At 36.0% G+C, this 15760-nt stretch overlaps 1 protein-coding gene across 2 annotated transcripts in view; it reads left to right on the top strand.

The window, feature by feature from the left end:
* Pdfr (Pigment-dispersing factor receptor) overlaps nucleotides 1-15760 on the top strand; it is a 61375-nt gene that overhangs the window by 7834 nt on the left and 37781 nt on the right. For both annotated transcript variants that reach the window (XM_043410677.1, XM_043410668.1), the window contains exons 2-3: nucleotides 11226-11873; nucleotides 12179-12286. In XM_043410677.1, coding sequence (XP_043266612.1) covers nucleotides 11777-11873; nucleotides 12179-12286 — 205 coding nt within the window. In that variant the 5' untranslated portion in view covers nucleotides 11226-11776. The remainder of the gene's footprint in view (nucleotides 1-11225; nucleotides 11874-12178; nucleotides 12287-15760) is intronic.

The raw sequence follows: 15760 nt of genomic DNA, 5'->3' as shown, positions 1-15760 counted from the left end.
TGAGGTGTGCGGAGATTCTAGCCGTGATTAACCGTCTTTAATTATACAATTATAACACTAATGATTATTATTGTTAGAATTTTTTCAAAAAATATACAATAGGAAAAATTTGGAACGTGAGAAGACTGTGTCAAACTAGCGATGCGCCACATGATTGAAGAAAAATTTTGACATTTTCGAATTCGTTTTTTTTTTTTATTCATTAATCCAAAATCAACTTTGCGACTAATTATAAAAATGCTTAAATACGCTCAAATTGTTCAATTTGTGCAATGAAAAACTTGGTGTCCACATAGCGATTGCCTTTGATGCTTAAAATTTCCAATTTCCTTCGAATAATTATGTTCTTTTTTCATGAAACAAAAAAGTAGGGATAGGCTTTTGCTATTCTTCCTACTTCTTTTCTTCATGGCTAATAACTCACTGAAGGACTGTGAGACAAACGGGGGACGGGAAGAGAGGAGCGAGGATTGTTTTCAGGCACTTTTGGCCGCCGGCGACTCCTCACCATCCACCTTTTTTGCCGCTCTTTCTTCTACAACTTCTTATCCTGGCGTGCGCCAAGTGCCATACTTTTCTACCCTCCATCCTTTCCCTCTGGCCTGTCTCATTGCTGCTTCTCTTCAACCTCTCGTCATTGAAAAATGAAATATATAGATCTTCAGCTTGCGCTCCAGATATTCCGGAACTTTGGACAGTTGCTTTATGAAAAAAAAAAATTCATTTTAATAATTGTACCAGAACAAACAAACAGAAACTTCCAGTTCTAGGAAAATTCAAGTGCTCGTATATATGCCTATACGTAATCGCTAACTTCACTAGAATCTCGTAATTGTTGCTACGATTATGAAATTATATAGTCACGTGTGAGAGACGAACTTTGCAAATGCAGAGTTTATTTGGCAGCGCGTGGAAGAGGAAAAACCTTCGCGTGTTACCAGATAGAAAATCCGAATTTGTATTCCCGTTTCAGAAAAAGACGAAATTTAACGTTTTCAGTCACTTTTTTATTCTTACCAGTCTTTACCAGCAGGATTATTCGAATTTCGCTTATCTCCTCGATCACGCAAGGCTCATGAAAACTTTTAAGAATCGGTTCGGATAAAGCCAGTTATATTTAACTGTATATTTCCTTCACCGCTTTTTAATAAACGACCAATTGCTACTGTAAGAGGGTCGCACGTGTCTTCTTTCTACGGCTGTGTTTTCTTCAAACTAATGCTAGTAGTAAATTCGTTTTGTTCATCCCCTTGTTAGACGTCAGCTTTCGGATTCAGCCCAATAAGTATTTGCATACCAAATTGTTCTATGGTACGTTAACTGGCAAATGAACAGGAGCTACAAAGTTACAGGACTCTCTGATAACCGGATAGGAAGCTCAGGATCTCGTTCAACATGAATATCATCACCATTTTTCCCACTTTGATCCGGCTTTCGACTGTAATATTATTATATTCAAGTTCGAATTTATCTATTTCAAGAGAATAATTCTTGGATCATATTTTACGTTCAATGATAGTTCGCATCGTCGCTTAAGGGGTCTACCCTAATTAGAATTTTCAAAAAATCCTTTTTTTTATTGCATTTTTCTAAAGTATACATAAAATTTTATAAAGATCTGAGGACCAGTCCAAGTGTACTTTTGAGCGACGTTTACTTGGCTGTGTGAGCGCGCGAACACGCATCGTCCAGTGCGGTACCGCGTACCTGTCAAGGTTTAAACGCGTTTTTCTCAAAATTACGTTTTTGGACGGCTCGTTGGTGAAATCTCCAAAAGTAATCGACCGAAATTTACCAAAATTTTACCACGTGTTCTTCATGACTATAGCTAGAGCGCATACCATACGAGTTATGAAATTTTGAGCGGAAATATTTTTTTTTAAACGCGTGCTTTTTCGTAGTTTTTCGAAAAATGGCCGCCATTTTGTCATTTTTGGAAAAATCACATAATATGCGTTATAGCCCTTTACCTATCGAATCCGAAACTATTTTTATAATTTTTCTCCTCCACTTTTCTGTACAAAAACTGAGCAAAATAAATGGAAAAAAAATATTTTTGTGTATTTTGAAAGTGTATTTTTTAGGCCAACACTTTTTTTATCCATATTTATAATTTGTACCTATCAAAAAAAATCTTGAAGTCTTTTTTTGCTCGTCTAATTAGGGTAGACCCCTTAATGTGCAATGATACCATTCTGGTTGAAGCGTACCGAGCGATTTTTTCCCGGAATTTCCTCAATATCCGGTTCTCTAAATATCTAGCGAATCGTTTGTCTCGTATACGAGTGCCATTATCTGGTGACATTTTGAAATTGACGATTTCTATAGTTCGCTCTTGTAATTCCCCCTGAAGATAATGGGTTTGGAAGTGTTACGTTCGCCGTCGCGAAGTCATTACTCAATAATTGGTCCTTCCAACTGCCGCTACGTATCATCGCAGTTTCCTTGACGGTTGGCATTTTACGGTTATAGTTTTCTGCTGTGCCTCCTCACTTTTACTTCCTCGTTTTCTCCTTCGCTCTCAATGTCCGTCTTCTTTTGTCAACATCCTTTATTTCATCGATATCATTTTTCTCTCGAGATACGCGCGGCGCGCCCCCGTCCATTGTTCGGATTTCGTGTCTTCGCTGTACCGAGTGTCGAACAGTTGTCACGAAAAAATGGTTAGACTCAATTCACGATGTATTCATCGAAACACCAGTTAAAAATAAGCTTTTTGTGTGACTCTGATTTATCGATTCTAGTAGACTGAGAAATTTACAATCAGAGACATTTTTTTTTGTGTTTTTTAAATTTAATTTGCATCGAGAATCAATCATGAGCACGAATCCACCTAGTACTTCGGTTTCAATTTTTGTTTCAGTCTGATGTTTTTCGGTTTGCAATCTCATTCGTATCGGACTCCTGGTTATTCATATAGAGTCGATGATTCTTGATTCTCTTTTCTATTAAGGTTGTTCAATAGCAAATCCCTATTTCTTACGGAAATTTGGAAAAATTATATGTCGTGCAGAAAAATCTAACGAATCATTTAAAAAAAAAATAGTTCTACTGTAGAATTTTTTAAATATTGCAAGTTAAAGTTCCATGGTTTCTCTATCTGAACGCATGGTAATCGTCACACAAAAAATTGTGTATCGAAATAACTCGAGAACGGTTCTCACAATTTTGATTTGAAAAAAACACGGTGTGTTAGAGTATCTTCAGAAGAAAAAATTAAGAAAAGAAAAACATGATCTACCGTCTAGTTTTTGAGAAAAACATGATTGTAATAAAAATCGTATGAGAATTTGAGTGGGAGAATTTCAAGGTTCGCGACGTGGCAACGCTGTCCCGTAAGACAAGCCATGATTATCACTGATCATCACCTTTGAGGAGGCTGTGCTCGTCTCAGACAGCTGCCTGTGCACGCAGTGTTGCCATCATTCACGCGCTTCTTAGTGTTAATTTGTATGCTCGTATATATATATTCATACGGCATGAAGATGTATTTTGAGAGGGGCGTATGCAAAATAAAAAATATAAAAATTCCAAAATCACAGACAATTATGAAATTTTAGTAAAATATCGTAACCGTATATTTTTTTACTGATCATTAACGATAATTTGAATGATTTTTGGAACATATTTCACAACGAATAATGATCATACAGGAAGGGGGCTGCACCCTAATTTTTATACAGTACTTAGCTATCGAACTACCTTAATATTTAAAAAAAAAAAACATTCAAGCTTCTGTGCTCGATTACTATATTCTCGTAGAGTTCAATTTACTATAATTTACTGAGATATCAAAATTTAACTTTCCACGAAAAACAGTTAACTCACTTTTGTTTTACTTTATTCGAATTGATATAAATTTTGAAGTGTTTGTAAATTGAAATTTTTCAAGTGTTTGTTCATTTCTGAAAATTTTTTGGAAAACATGGTTACAGGGACCACCAATGTGTTGGAGTCTCGGTTTTGTTCCCCGGGAGGAGTTTCTTCTTACATAACAGTGAGATGGATGCATTGTTTACTTCAATTTCGAATTTAGGAAACGGATGTTAGCCGTATAGCGCGTTCAGACCTTGTGTCGCTAAGAGTCTCTCAAATTTTTCGGGAATACTATCAACCATTAGAAATATAATCTCTGAGTTTTTAATTTTCCGGATCAATATGAAGTCAAGTAGAAAAAATTTACTTTAATTTGTATAAAATCCCGCATGTTGTACAATTGTGGGGAAAAGTTAATTTATTCGGAGGAAATTTTCATAGTCAGCTCACAGTTTTTGGGTTTGACGTCCTTTTCTGAGATGCTTCGGAAATCTTTTTGGTCGATGAAAAAAGTGAAATTCGTAGAAACACTAAAAATTTTCAATTCGACTATTTTTAATGTACATATTTATTAACAATTAATTGTTTATTTATACAATAAATAATCGTTTGAAAGAGGAGATTTTGGTAAAAACTGAAAAAGTGTGTTGGTTTATAGAATGAAGTTCTCGGGAGAGTGCACGACCCACAAAAAAGTTGTCCTTGCACTTCTGGCCATATGCATACATAGGCAACCGCCTCGTGGTATCGATTGTCCCATTTCACTGACGTCGTCACCGTCGGTGAAAACCTCCGGCACCCTGTCGAGAATTTCAAATAAAACTACATGTCCTACGACTCTTAGCACTTCTTACGTCGTTGGGTATATCATTCACCGAGAGATTTCTATACGGTAAATTGAATTTCTCGTTCATCTCCATAAAGACGAAATAAAATATCATCCACGAAGGTGCAGCTTAATATCTGACTGTCGACAAATTCTTTTTTCCTCATTGTGAATGCTTATCCTGATTTAGTATGTAACAAAATAGATTATTTTACTATTGTCAATACTTTGGCATTTCAAGTTTCACAAGGCCGTGGGTTTCTCTCTTTTTTTTTTTTACATTCGAAATCTGCACCGATATGCGCAGACCGCAATGAAATTTTCTCTTTCAATATAGCTTCAGATTCTATGTTCATGTCGATTTATTTAACTTGAACATTGGACGGTTCCTTTGGTGGAAAAAAGTTTTCTGACGACAATCTGGCCAGAAAAATTTCATGGAAAAATATTTTTCATCAATTTATTACAATGATGTACGAAATAACGAATTTTATTAGCACTAAAGTCTGTTTGGAATGTGCAGGAAAATCTAATTGAATCTCTAATTGTGGAAACGAAATAAATATCAAAGTTATCGAGCGTGATAAATTAAATGAATGCCTGGAAGCTTGAGACCTTAATGATACAGGGAGGGATGAAGGATTGGCCTCCTCCAAAGCGAGGAGTAAAATACCGTTGATGGACATACAAACGTTACATAAACGCACGCCTCAAAGACCACTTCGCCAGCACGTTCTTGATCAGGGATTTCAAACATGTTGCTCAAAGTGGAGCAAATCCTTTGTCAATTTCCCTAAATTTCAGAATCGTCGCGAACCAATGAATCTTCTCAGTCGGCCGGCTATTACGTCTAATCGTAATATGAAAACGTTGCAGCATTCAAAGTTATTGATGTGCTCTAAAACGAACAACAATTGAATTCACGAGACCAATTGAACCTCTCGGAAATCGATGTGAGAAAACGATATTGGATATGATTAAAGTGAGCTCGAAAGAGAAACCCGAAAGAGTCGGTGAGGGCGCGAACGCGCGTGGACCAGATTTCTTCGAATTATTCGTTATAACGTTGATAAAAAGTGTTTGACAGTTACCCAATAATCATTACGTAAACAAAGTTAATACCGAAAAGATTTTACTTCGTGTTGAAAAATGACTACCGAAAAATGGATGGTATTAGCTCGGAGTAGTGCAATCGATCACAGTTCTTCAATTCACAAAAGAATATTGAGTGTGTTACAACGAAAGAAGAAAATGTGGCATTTCCTATCTACTTTTTGCTTTCGAAAATGGAAACTTCATTTTTACGATTGAGTGTAAAGAAAGATATGAAAAATGTGAAGAAGTATTGGAAAAAAGTAGTTTTATTGCATTCCGAAGATCAAAACTTGATCATAGTGTATGAAAGGTCTTGCGGAAACCTCCAAGAACAATCGGAATTTCGATACACATTTCCGTTTCGAATCTTTGAAGAAATGTAGAAGTAAATAAAAGATATGTCTGACACTTGTACACAGAAATATTAAACGTCTGGCAAATTCATAACGCATTTATTCCACTCTCAAAAGTCCGTGAATGAAAGTTCGAATCGTTATACGAAGAAAGAGGAAGTTACATGGCTATTGATATAAATTTTATAATTATAGGGTTCGTGATTATTAAAATTACGAAAGTTATATACCGATTACAGGTAACAAAATGTTAAGGTGTATGTACACTAGAGTGGTCCTTCTTTGAGGTTGAAATTTTTTTTTTTAAATTCCTCTCCTGGTTCGATTTCAAATCACTATAAAACCACGAAAAAGCTGGGGTCAGTGGGATGATGGGAAATGGTGCCGGCAAGTCCGAATCGATTTAAAAAAAAGGCATTTTATATTAGAGCGATGTTTTTTTGCCTGATATTTTATAAGTTCCCTCGGCATAGCCCAAGCCATCTTAATTACAAATTCTATCCTTGAAATTTAATCTCCTTAATTAATCTTAATTCTTTAATAACTTTCATATGAAATACCGACATAAAACGCCCGATGGTTCAGGAATTGCATCTTATTGCGAATTATTCATGAAAAATCTTTCGGCATTGCGTTCGACTAACTTTTGACAAACAAGTGCTCAAAACAATTCTTTTATTCCGTGTCTCTCAACATAGCGTCTGACTATCACGTTCTAAAAGAATTCCTTAGATATAAGAATTCACATAAAGACACCGATATATCGATCTCTCTTCAATCGATGATGACAACAAAGTACGTCCAACTCCGTATAAACAGAGCAATGACGTGATTTTGAGGTCGCTTCCTAGATAAATTTCTTTGATTATTCTCGACAAGCTGACATAAGCCTACGAAACAAAAATATTTTGTTTCATTGGTGCTGAAAAAAGGCTAATTGAGCAATGGATTCCGGAAACAATAGACACACAAATTCAGTAATGGTATGTAATAGTACCGTTTTTACTCCAGGTCATGAAGAAAATATCAGAGGAAGTAGTGATCTAGAAATTTTAGAAAATACAATTCTCTCCACGAATTGAAAAACGATAGAAAAGTTGTCTATTATCGAAATTCCGGAGCAAAGAATAAAAAAATCATCGGATTATTAACTCCTTAATTAATTACGCGTAACGTAATTTCAATTTTCAACGACTATATGATACATAAATACTTGAATCGTTGTTCTTAATGACGATTGATAAGGGTTTCGAGCACACTTGGAGGGCTTGACGGGATTTGCAGATAGAAAAAGAATGCCGGCACCATTTCCCATCATCCCACTGACCCCAGCTTTTTCTTGGTGTCTTTTTTTAGTGATTTCGAATCGAATCAGGGGAGAAATTGAAAAAAAAAAAAAATTTCATCCTCAAATAAGGACCACCTTAATGTACACGTACGAGCTAAAAGTTTGGGCCGCGGCTTACAATGCAATCCAATGCTTATGCGGTGTTGCCGGCTACACGATTTTGTGAAAGCTTGTACACTCTGTCTGTCCTACACAATCACGATTCACGCACTAATAGGTCCTCCACACATATAAAAAGTAGCATTGTAATCGTGGTAACAATGCCATTTTCCAGTATTACTATAGCGTTGAGCGTCAAAGTGTCAATGTGTTTCCTCAAAATCTCATTTATTCGTTACGAAAGAAGTTAAAAAGTCTTCAAATGGCAATTCAATCGAGAAAGGTGGTCAAACGTTTGAGAAAAAAGCTTTCATATTATTTTGTATTGCGCTTATTGGTTCACCGCACCGTACACTGTTGCCACGTCGCCACGTCGTCACAGCTGGTCATGCGCCCGCTCCGCGTCACGTAAAAATAACACAGTTCATCAGTCGATACCTACGAAACTAGATGGTCAGAAAGTCTCATTTTTAAAAATATTAATCCCACAACAGTACTGAATACCTTAAGCTAGAGAACTACATGTTTCCTCAAAACTTGCGCATCAAGAAGTGAGATGAGAGGACGAGAAGGCCTTCATAAATGGAACAAATGTTTAAGAAAAATCGATGGTTGTAGCGCCGATGTAGCAATCACTGTGCCCACTGCACAAAAATTATGCAGGTCTAAATGAACAAAAGTTGAGCATCGTGATAATGGAGATAAGAGAAAATAATAGCAGCGAGGACGCTGAAGGATAAGACCAGGAGCAAGAAATCATAAAAAATGACGTGCATCATAAAAACGATTGACATGACTACGTGTGAACAAAACCTCACCACGCACCATGTACAAGAATTTTCTGTAAATGAGGGTGTTGAAAGCAGATCCATGATTACATGGGGGTGATAAAATTGCTTGAGGATGTGTGTGTGTATAAATGACAGGGATGTTTAAGCCTTGCTCACGTGTCATTTCAGAAGTGGACTGATATAAAATGTTCGCATACAAATGTATGCTGAACTATTCTTAACTGTGTTTTGTACACGATGAGGACCTAGGGAATCCAAAAGAGACTCCTGTGTGGAACGTTATGCCTCTTTGGAAATTTGGAAATCAACAATTGTTGGATGATGACTGCATGCCCTTTTTAACAAAGTGTTTTTGTTTTCAACAACGTTCCATGCACTTTTTTTCCGTTATTGCCAAATCACTCGCACATGTATCCCTCACACGTCTTTCTTTATCTCTGTCTGCATTTGTATTTATTTTTTGTTACGTTCTGATCCTTCCTAAACTTAATTTTTTCCATTTCGGAGGAAACGTTAAGAACAAAAAAATCTCTTTGAAGGAAAATAAGTGAAAGAACTTCTGCGAAATCTATTTCACACAAGGAGGGTTATACAGTTATACAATAATGTACACATATATATGTCAACATTGCCCTTTTCGATTCTGCTTCTACTTTTCCTCCATTCCCTCAACCACTCTTCCGTTTCTCTGCTTTTTCCCTTCGTTGCTATTCGCGATTCTCTACTTTTCTCCCCGTTCCTTCCTTTCTCTACATTTCTCTCTCTCTCTCTCTCTTTGCGATTCTTTGGTGAATGGAAACTCTGCTTGACATGACCCGAGGAGTCATCCTCTTATTTACGCTGACAGAAATTACAGAATTCCACAAAAGTTTTAAGGGGTGCATTTTTTTCTGGAAGCTCGTGAACCGAATGTATTTTTTCCTTCGTATATTCTGTTAAGCTTGTCCGTCGGATTGCTGAATCAAAATGAACACTTGCATTCCGATGCTAGCCATATTAGGGAGGCCTTGGTCGAGAGTTTTTTACAGTTTCCTGCTTCCACTAACAATCCCAGAGCTTCAAGATATAGGGCCTCCATAGAACGAGTGTACCCGTTTGTACAAAACTTGACGGATCAAAATTTTCAAGTTATTCTGGAAAAGCTTGAATCGTCCAAGCAGGTTGAACCTTTAATATATTCATCGATTTTATATGAAAAATGAGGTTTCATATATTTTAAATACCAAGCATTTATTCTCTATCGATAACGGTACGTGGTTGCTGTATAACTTCGTCAATCTCCAATATTATTTATGAACTCTTGCCACTCTCGGTCGGGTGTGGGGCCATTACTTGGTCCGGTCACCGTCGATACATGCATCGGTTTTCGCGCAGCATCTACTGAGTGGAAAGCAGTTTTCTTGAGTTTCGTTTGGTGGCTAATCAGTTGAAACTCATCGACAGTAAAAATATAGCTGTTATGTCAGCAGTTTTTTTCCACAGTTCCCTCAGGCCCTTGTTCAAATACCGTGCCCTAAGTAAGAGTATTGGGAAAGAGTGGCTGTACGGGCACTCCTTCTCAATGTAAAGTCTCTCGGGAAATTAGGAATTAGTTAAGTGGGAAAAAGTATGATTGAAGTAAAGCATTAGGCTCATAAAACTCTGTGAAGAATATAATAAATTACACTCTTTCCTTCCTTCTTGCTGTCTCCAATTTCATACCAATTATAGATTATCTTATTGGAATGGTCGGATATGACATAGAATAATTAGAGAGTAAATGTTTAATGAGACTTGGTATCGATTGGCCTCCTTAGCTTCCATCACATAATAATCTTCCACAACTCTCGCGTTTAATTATACGCTTGCATAATCAGCTCGAGAAAATATCAGGTCGGAGGAGTTACGCAATGCCAAACGGATTATTGAATGGAACTATGGAAAAAACTGAACAACACCACAAAGAACAAAAATTACACACAGTTCCTATCCCATTTATTTTTAGAACATTTCGTTGCATATACTGAAAGGTTTCGATATTCGGGAGGTAGTTAATTTCCTAAATATCCGAACTTAAGATTTTTTAGATTCTTTTCTCTCACGTAGGAGTGGTGTCAGATGGATTTTGCCTGGAGCAGGTAAAGCGTTCAGATTTTCTCATGTTGCTAACCGAAGGAGCCTTGCTCGAACTTGAGCTTCAAGAACGGATACTTTCGTCCAGCATGGAAGCTTCTAATGCTCACTATTGTCTATAACGTGACGCGATCGGGCATAGCCTCGCTCAAAGCGCACTGCGATAAGCAACCTTCCATGTATCGAGAAATAATAAGCTCTGTTAATTCTTTGTTTTTGTACAATTTTAGTAGGAACAAGGAGGAGGAGAAAAGAAAGGTTGGGAGTCTTATAAGCGTATGGGTGGTGCTCCGTTGACGTGAGAGCGCTGTATTCGTCTAGCCTTCTGACAGACTTCTGTGAAACCAGAAATCGTGCCAGGGCTGTCTCGTTACAATACATTTGTCGCATTTCCAATAAATGTTTGAAATTCCATCTCTATTGGACTGTTTTGTATTTCGAAAAAAGTCTCTAACAATGATTTATCCTTAAAAATGTGTTTTCTTTCCCCGAATCGACGTTTTTCATACTTTTAATTTCTGTTATCGGATACAGTTCGTAAGGTAGAAAGTACTATTTAATTAATCAACGACTTTGTCAGCTGTTACAAGCAAAAATCTTTGTTTTAAAATATAACAAATATTTGAAAGATCCATCAGCGGGGTTTACAAAATGTAGCGATGAATGGAGGAACGAACCAATAGTTCAATTTTTAACTCGCTCACAGTTTTTGTTACTCTCATAAAGCAATACCGCTCTCACAATTTCAGTTGGATTTATGTGATTGAAAAAGTTTTTTTTTGCAGGGATGTTTACTTCACTGATGAATGATGAAACGAGCGGACAGCAGACCGAACGAATAAAGATGAAGTCACAGTGATTTGGCTGAACAAACGAAGCGAAACACATGCTCCGATCGAATCGATTGCAAAGCTGAAAAGTGCTGGCCAATCTTACAAGTGTGCAAAAAAATTAAAAAGTTATTCGAGTTCTAAGACTTCTTAAATAGCTCCAATTTCATTCACAATAGTTCCAATTATAGTGACAACGATGATAAAAAATAAGGCACTTCTAGAAGTTTATAAAAATAAAACTAGTAAAATCAAAACTTTCCTTTGAAAAGAATATTTTTGAAAATCAATGGAAAACAATGATAAGAAATATCTCGATGTCTATAAATTCATTATAAATTATAGTGTAATTGAAGCACCTTCATTGGAGTGCGGTTATTAGGGGATGATATAATTTGCGAAAAAAAACACCGTTAAAAATCATAATGTAAGGCAATTATGCCGAAAAGAAAAAGACGACGACGATTCCGGAACAACTTACGCGTCGTTAAGTTAAATGTGAAATAATGGTCGATATTGCGAGTGTCGGTAGTTCAAGTGGTGCAAATAATACGCAGATTTTATGCGGTCTCCGATATCAGCAGTTCCTCATTCCTGAAGGAGGTAAAACATTTTATGACGCTATTTTTCGACCATTTATTCTCGTCATGGCATCGACACTTATCTTTACACCAAGATTACAATGTTTTCGACCTCATAACTTCAATGCTTTTTCAAGCCTTGGTAAATTTCAATTTTCGTATGGAAATATGAGTATATATTAGCATTAAATTTATTATGTGCAAATCAGCTAAATATACATGTACGAAAATTCAGTTTCAATATCGCAGACCACTCACGTGTTTAGGTGAATGCGATGGCGAGAATTAGTTAACCAATAAAAGTCTAAATTTCGTATCGAATTACAGAAATCTGGTGCAATTGGGCATGGGACTCGATCCTTTGTTGGCCACCGATCAAAGCTTCGACGACTATCAAGCAGAGATGTCCCGTCGAGAACGGAGTGGATCCTACCAGTTAGTGAGATTTTTTACTGTAAATATTCGAAATATGTTATTGGAACTTACTCGGAGAAAAAAAACTGTAAAATCGAGCGCAAATTCCAAAATTTTTTTCGTCCTCGTTTGTAAATCATCTTTTAATTGGAAGCAACGTTAATGAACAAAAACGAACGAATTGTTAACAAATTATTATTCGACAACTAAGAGTGCTAACCGTGGATGGAGGAATTATCTTTTAATCGGAAATTTATTTTCAGAACCACGAGTAATGAAAAAAATGTAGATTGACGAGGTCGAATGGATTATTTATCAATGAAAACAAAAGTTTCAGCCATTTTTTAAACCAGATTTTCGCAGCACGATTATCGGAAATTCCAGGTATTTCGGTATACAATCGAAATTCGCTAAAAAAGAAATTTTATACATCCGCTCAGAAGTAGGGTACAAACATGAAAACAATTTATGATTGGGATTAATTATTGAAAATGAGAGGCCGCCACGTCGCGAAATTATATGTAAATTTATCACTACACTTTTTGCATGAACATTATTTCGAGATGTGCTTGTGGTGGATGAAGAATTCGGTCCAACGTTTTACAACCCAAATAATATTATGATTGCATTTCCATATTGTGGAGAATTTTCAGAGAATGTTTTTTTCCCTTTGAACCTTTTGGCGATCTATAAATATATGTACGAGTAATGCCCATGAAGTAAAATTAATTATTATCGTTTTTTTCATTAACAGCCATGCAATAGCTGGTCAAGCTTCTTTGTACATTTAAATAAATTCACGCTTCACTATAAAAATAATAATCATTTACGTCATTTTAAATATCTAATTTTCTCTACCTTCATCAAAAAGACTGGATGAAATGCTTTCCTAATACTTTAATGCGGTTTTACAAGTCAGATGAAAAGCTTTCGACGCAAACTTTTCACAGACTAAAAGCACCTTTCTCCATCTTTCATGACATTGAAGGTCGTACGGTACGAAAGAATTTTTTTGCATAGTCAAAGTTTTTCAAACTCGTTTCGTAGATGATACACACTATTTAATCATTATTTTCAGGATTGTTCTAACTTTATGTGTTAAATAAATTTTAATTCTACTCTTTAATATTAACTCAAGATGTGCACACAATAGTTTTTCGATCGAATGATAGGAAGAATAATATTGCCTAAAATTTGAAAAATGTCAATCATCAATTTTAAAAACGAGTCATAGAAGATTATTTCTCTAGATATGTAATTATATGAATTTTACGCGACTATTTTCAATAAAATAGTGCCAACGAGTGTTCTAACGAACCTACAAGGATGAGTGTTGCTTTGCCGATTCGCCAGGTCAAGTAGCTTCAGGCGAAGCTAATACTTGAATGGAGGCCGCTTAGCTGGGTATCGGTTCGTACAGTGAACACTGTGTGGAACACTGTTTTTCGGAGTTCGTGATCAATTTAAAGGGATAAACTACTCTCGAGCGGCTCAAAAATATGATTATTTTCAAAATTTACTCACAAAGCAGTGGAAGTCGACGAAAAAAACATATTTTTTCACATTAGACTTGACCGCATTTTCGTCAGCTTAATTGCGAAATCGAAATCCACATATAGATAACTTCATCAGTACCGAGTTATCTACGCGATCTTCGGAAAGATGCGCTGGACTTTCGGGTACGACGGGAACGGTTCGAATTTTCAGGGGAGAGGCCAGTACTTTATCATCTATAATAATAAATATAATATTAATGACACTGAAGTTTGCAACGTTGGACTCCAATGAAATGATGTAAAAAACCCTCCAATTATTTCAGTAATTCTCCAATTTCGTTCCCTGCCGAATTTACAATTCGTAGTTTTTCAATCTACACCAATTTTTTTCATTCATTTCGTTGAACTCCAACGTTGTGAATTTCAGCGTCGTTAAATATTATGTGGAAAACTAAGCCAATTTTATATTTTTATTCGCCAAACAAAGAATTGTCAACCATTGAGTATGCGAAATGCAATTGAAGCTCTCAATTATTCATCAGATAGCAGAATAGTTCACTGCATTCCTCTTCGTACTCCCATTCAAATTGTTGAAGCGCCTCCTCGACATTTCATGTGGCTAATGGAGCTGTGCTAGTGTGAGAGTAATCGGTTAGAGTAAAAACCGAGAAGACCTTTTTTGTAGAGCTTTCAATTTTTTACGGAACTATGCCGTACTCATTTGACAATAATTATTTTTCAGTAAGTAACCAAACTAAAAATACAATTTTTTTTTTCAATAAGTTCTGCAACCTTTAACCCCGAATATCTTGTAAATGGTTAGGTTAATGAAAAAAGTGTAGGAGGCCTTTTTTGTAGAGCGTTCAATTTCCTACAAAAATATGTGGGGGAGACTGGCTTCACAATCGATTAAAGATGAAATACGGTCATTTTTATATGAGACTGAAATGAATATAGAAAACGGTGATGAGGAGGATTTTTCCCTTAATATTAAGAGCTCATTTTTGGTGAGTACTTTCTAGAGGTGCCTAGGAACTAATTTTTCTGTGACGGATTGAAAAAAAAAAAAAACAAAGTCGATTTTTTTTACCCACCCTAGTGTTCATGCACTTTTCTCATTATTCAAAATTGATGAAAATAGAGTATTTTTGTTTGATATACTTTGTAGCCTTTCAAGGGTAGTTTTCATTGCCTGAAAGACCCTTGAGAAGAATTTGCTCAAGACTGGTGAAAATCCTCAAGGAGAGTTTCACAGAAACATGCAAATAAGTGTAAGAGTGTTTTTTATTTGCATTCATAACTCTCATATTCCTTCGTATTGGTCCAGCCCTCGGGCTCTTCGTGAACTGTTAAAGGCGAGATCTAATTTCATAGGATTTGCAAATAAGAATAAAAGCCTTTCTTCATTTAGATTTATTATTCGGTCAGCGGTCGGCGGTTGAGCAAGAGTAAAAAGAAATTTCCACCAAATGCACATTTGCGATCGATTTTCAGCGAGATACCGGGCAACGTCCCAAAAATTCTATTCACCCTCATACCCTCCTCGTAGTCTTATACTCTCGGTTCATACAAACCACGACCGTAAATTTTTTAAAGTCGCATTTTTTCCGAGATGTCAAGAGTATGCATTGAAAAATTCATCACCACTTTGTAGCGGCAAATTCTGATGTGAATAAACTTTTATTATATGAGGCAAAAATAAAACTTGCGTTCACCATTTAAGCTGATGTGATAAGTTCTAAAAAAAATTTATACAGAAGAAAAAATTGAGCAATTTTGCTGGTGTACGTATGCAAAAAATGTTTAGACCAATCTGAATAAAAATTGAGCGACAATTCGTAGTTCGACTAAACATTAACAAATATACGCTTCAAATATCAGAAGCGATATTAATAATAAATGACGAATGATATTCCTCATCTCAGTAAAGACTTTCCTTTGGAATCTTATACACTGTAACGATTTGCTTTTATTCATTCGAATAGCTCAGACTCTCACG

Source organism: Venturia canescens, chromosome 1 (assembly GCF_019457755.1).
Source record: "Venturia canescens isolate UGA chromosome 1, ASM1945775v1, whole genome shotgun sequence".
NCBI classification, from domain to species: domain Eukaryota; kingdom Metazoa; phylum Arthropoda; class Insecta; order Hymenoptera; family Ichneumonidae; genus Venturia; species Venturia canescens.
Note: the sequence above shows the minus strand (reverse complement) of the source record. Positions and strands in the feature narration are given on the sequence as shown.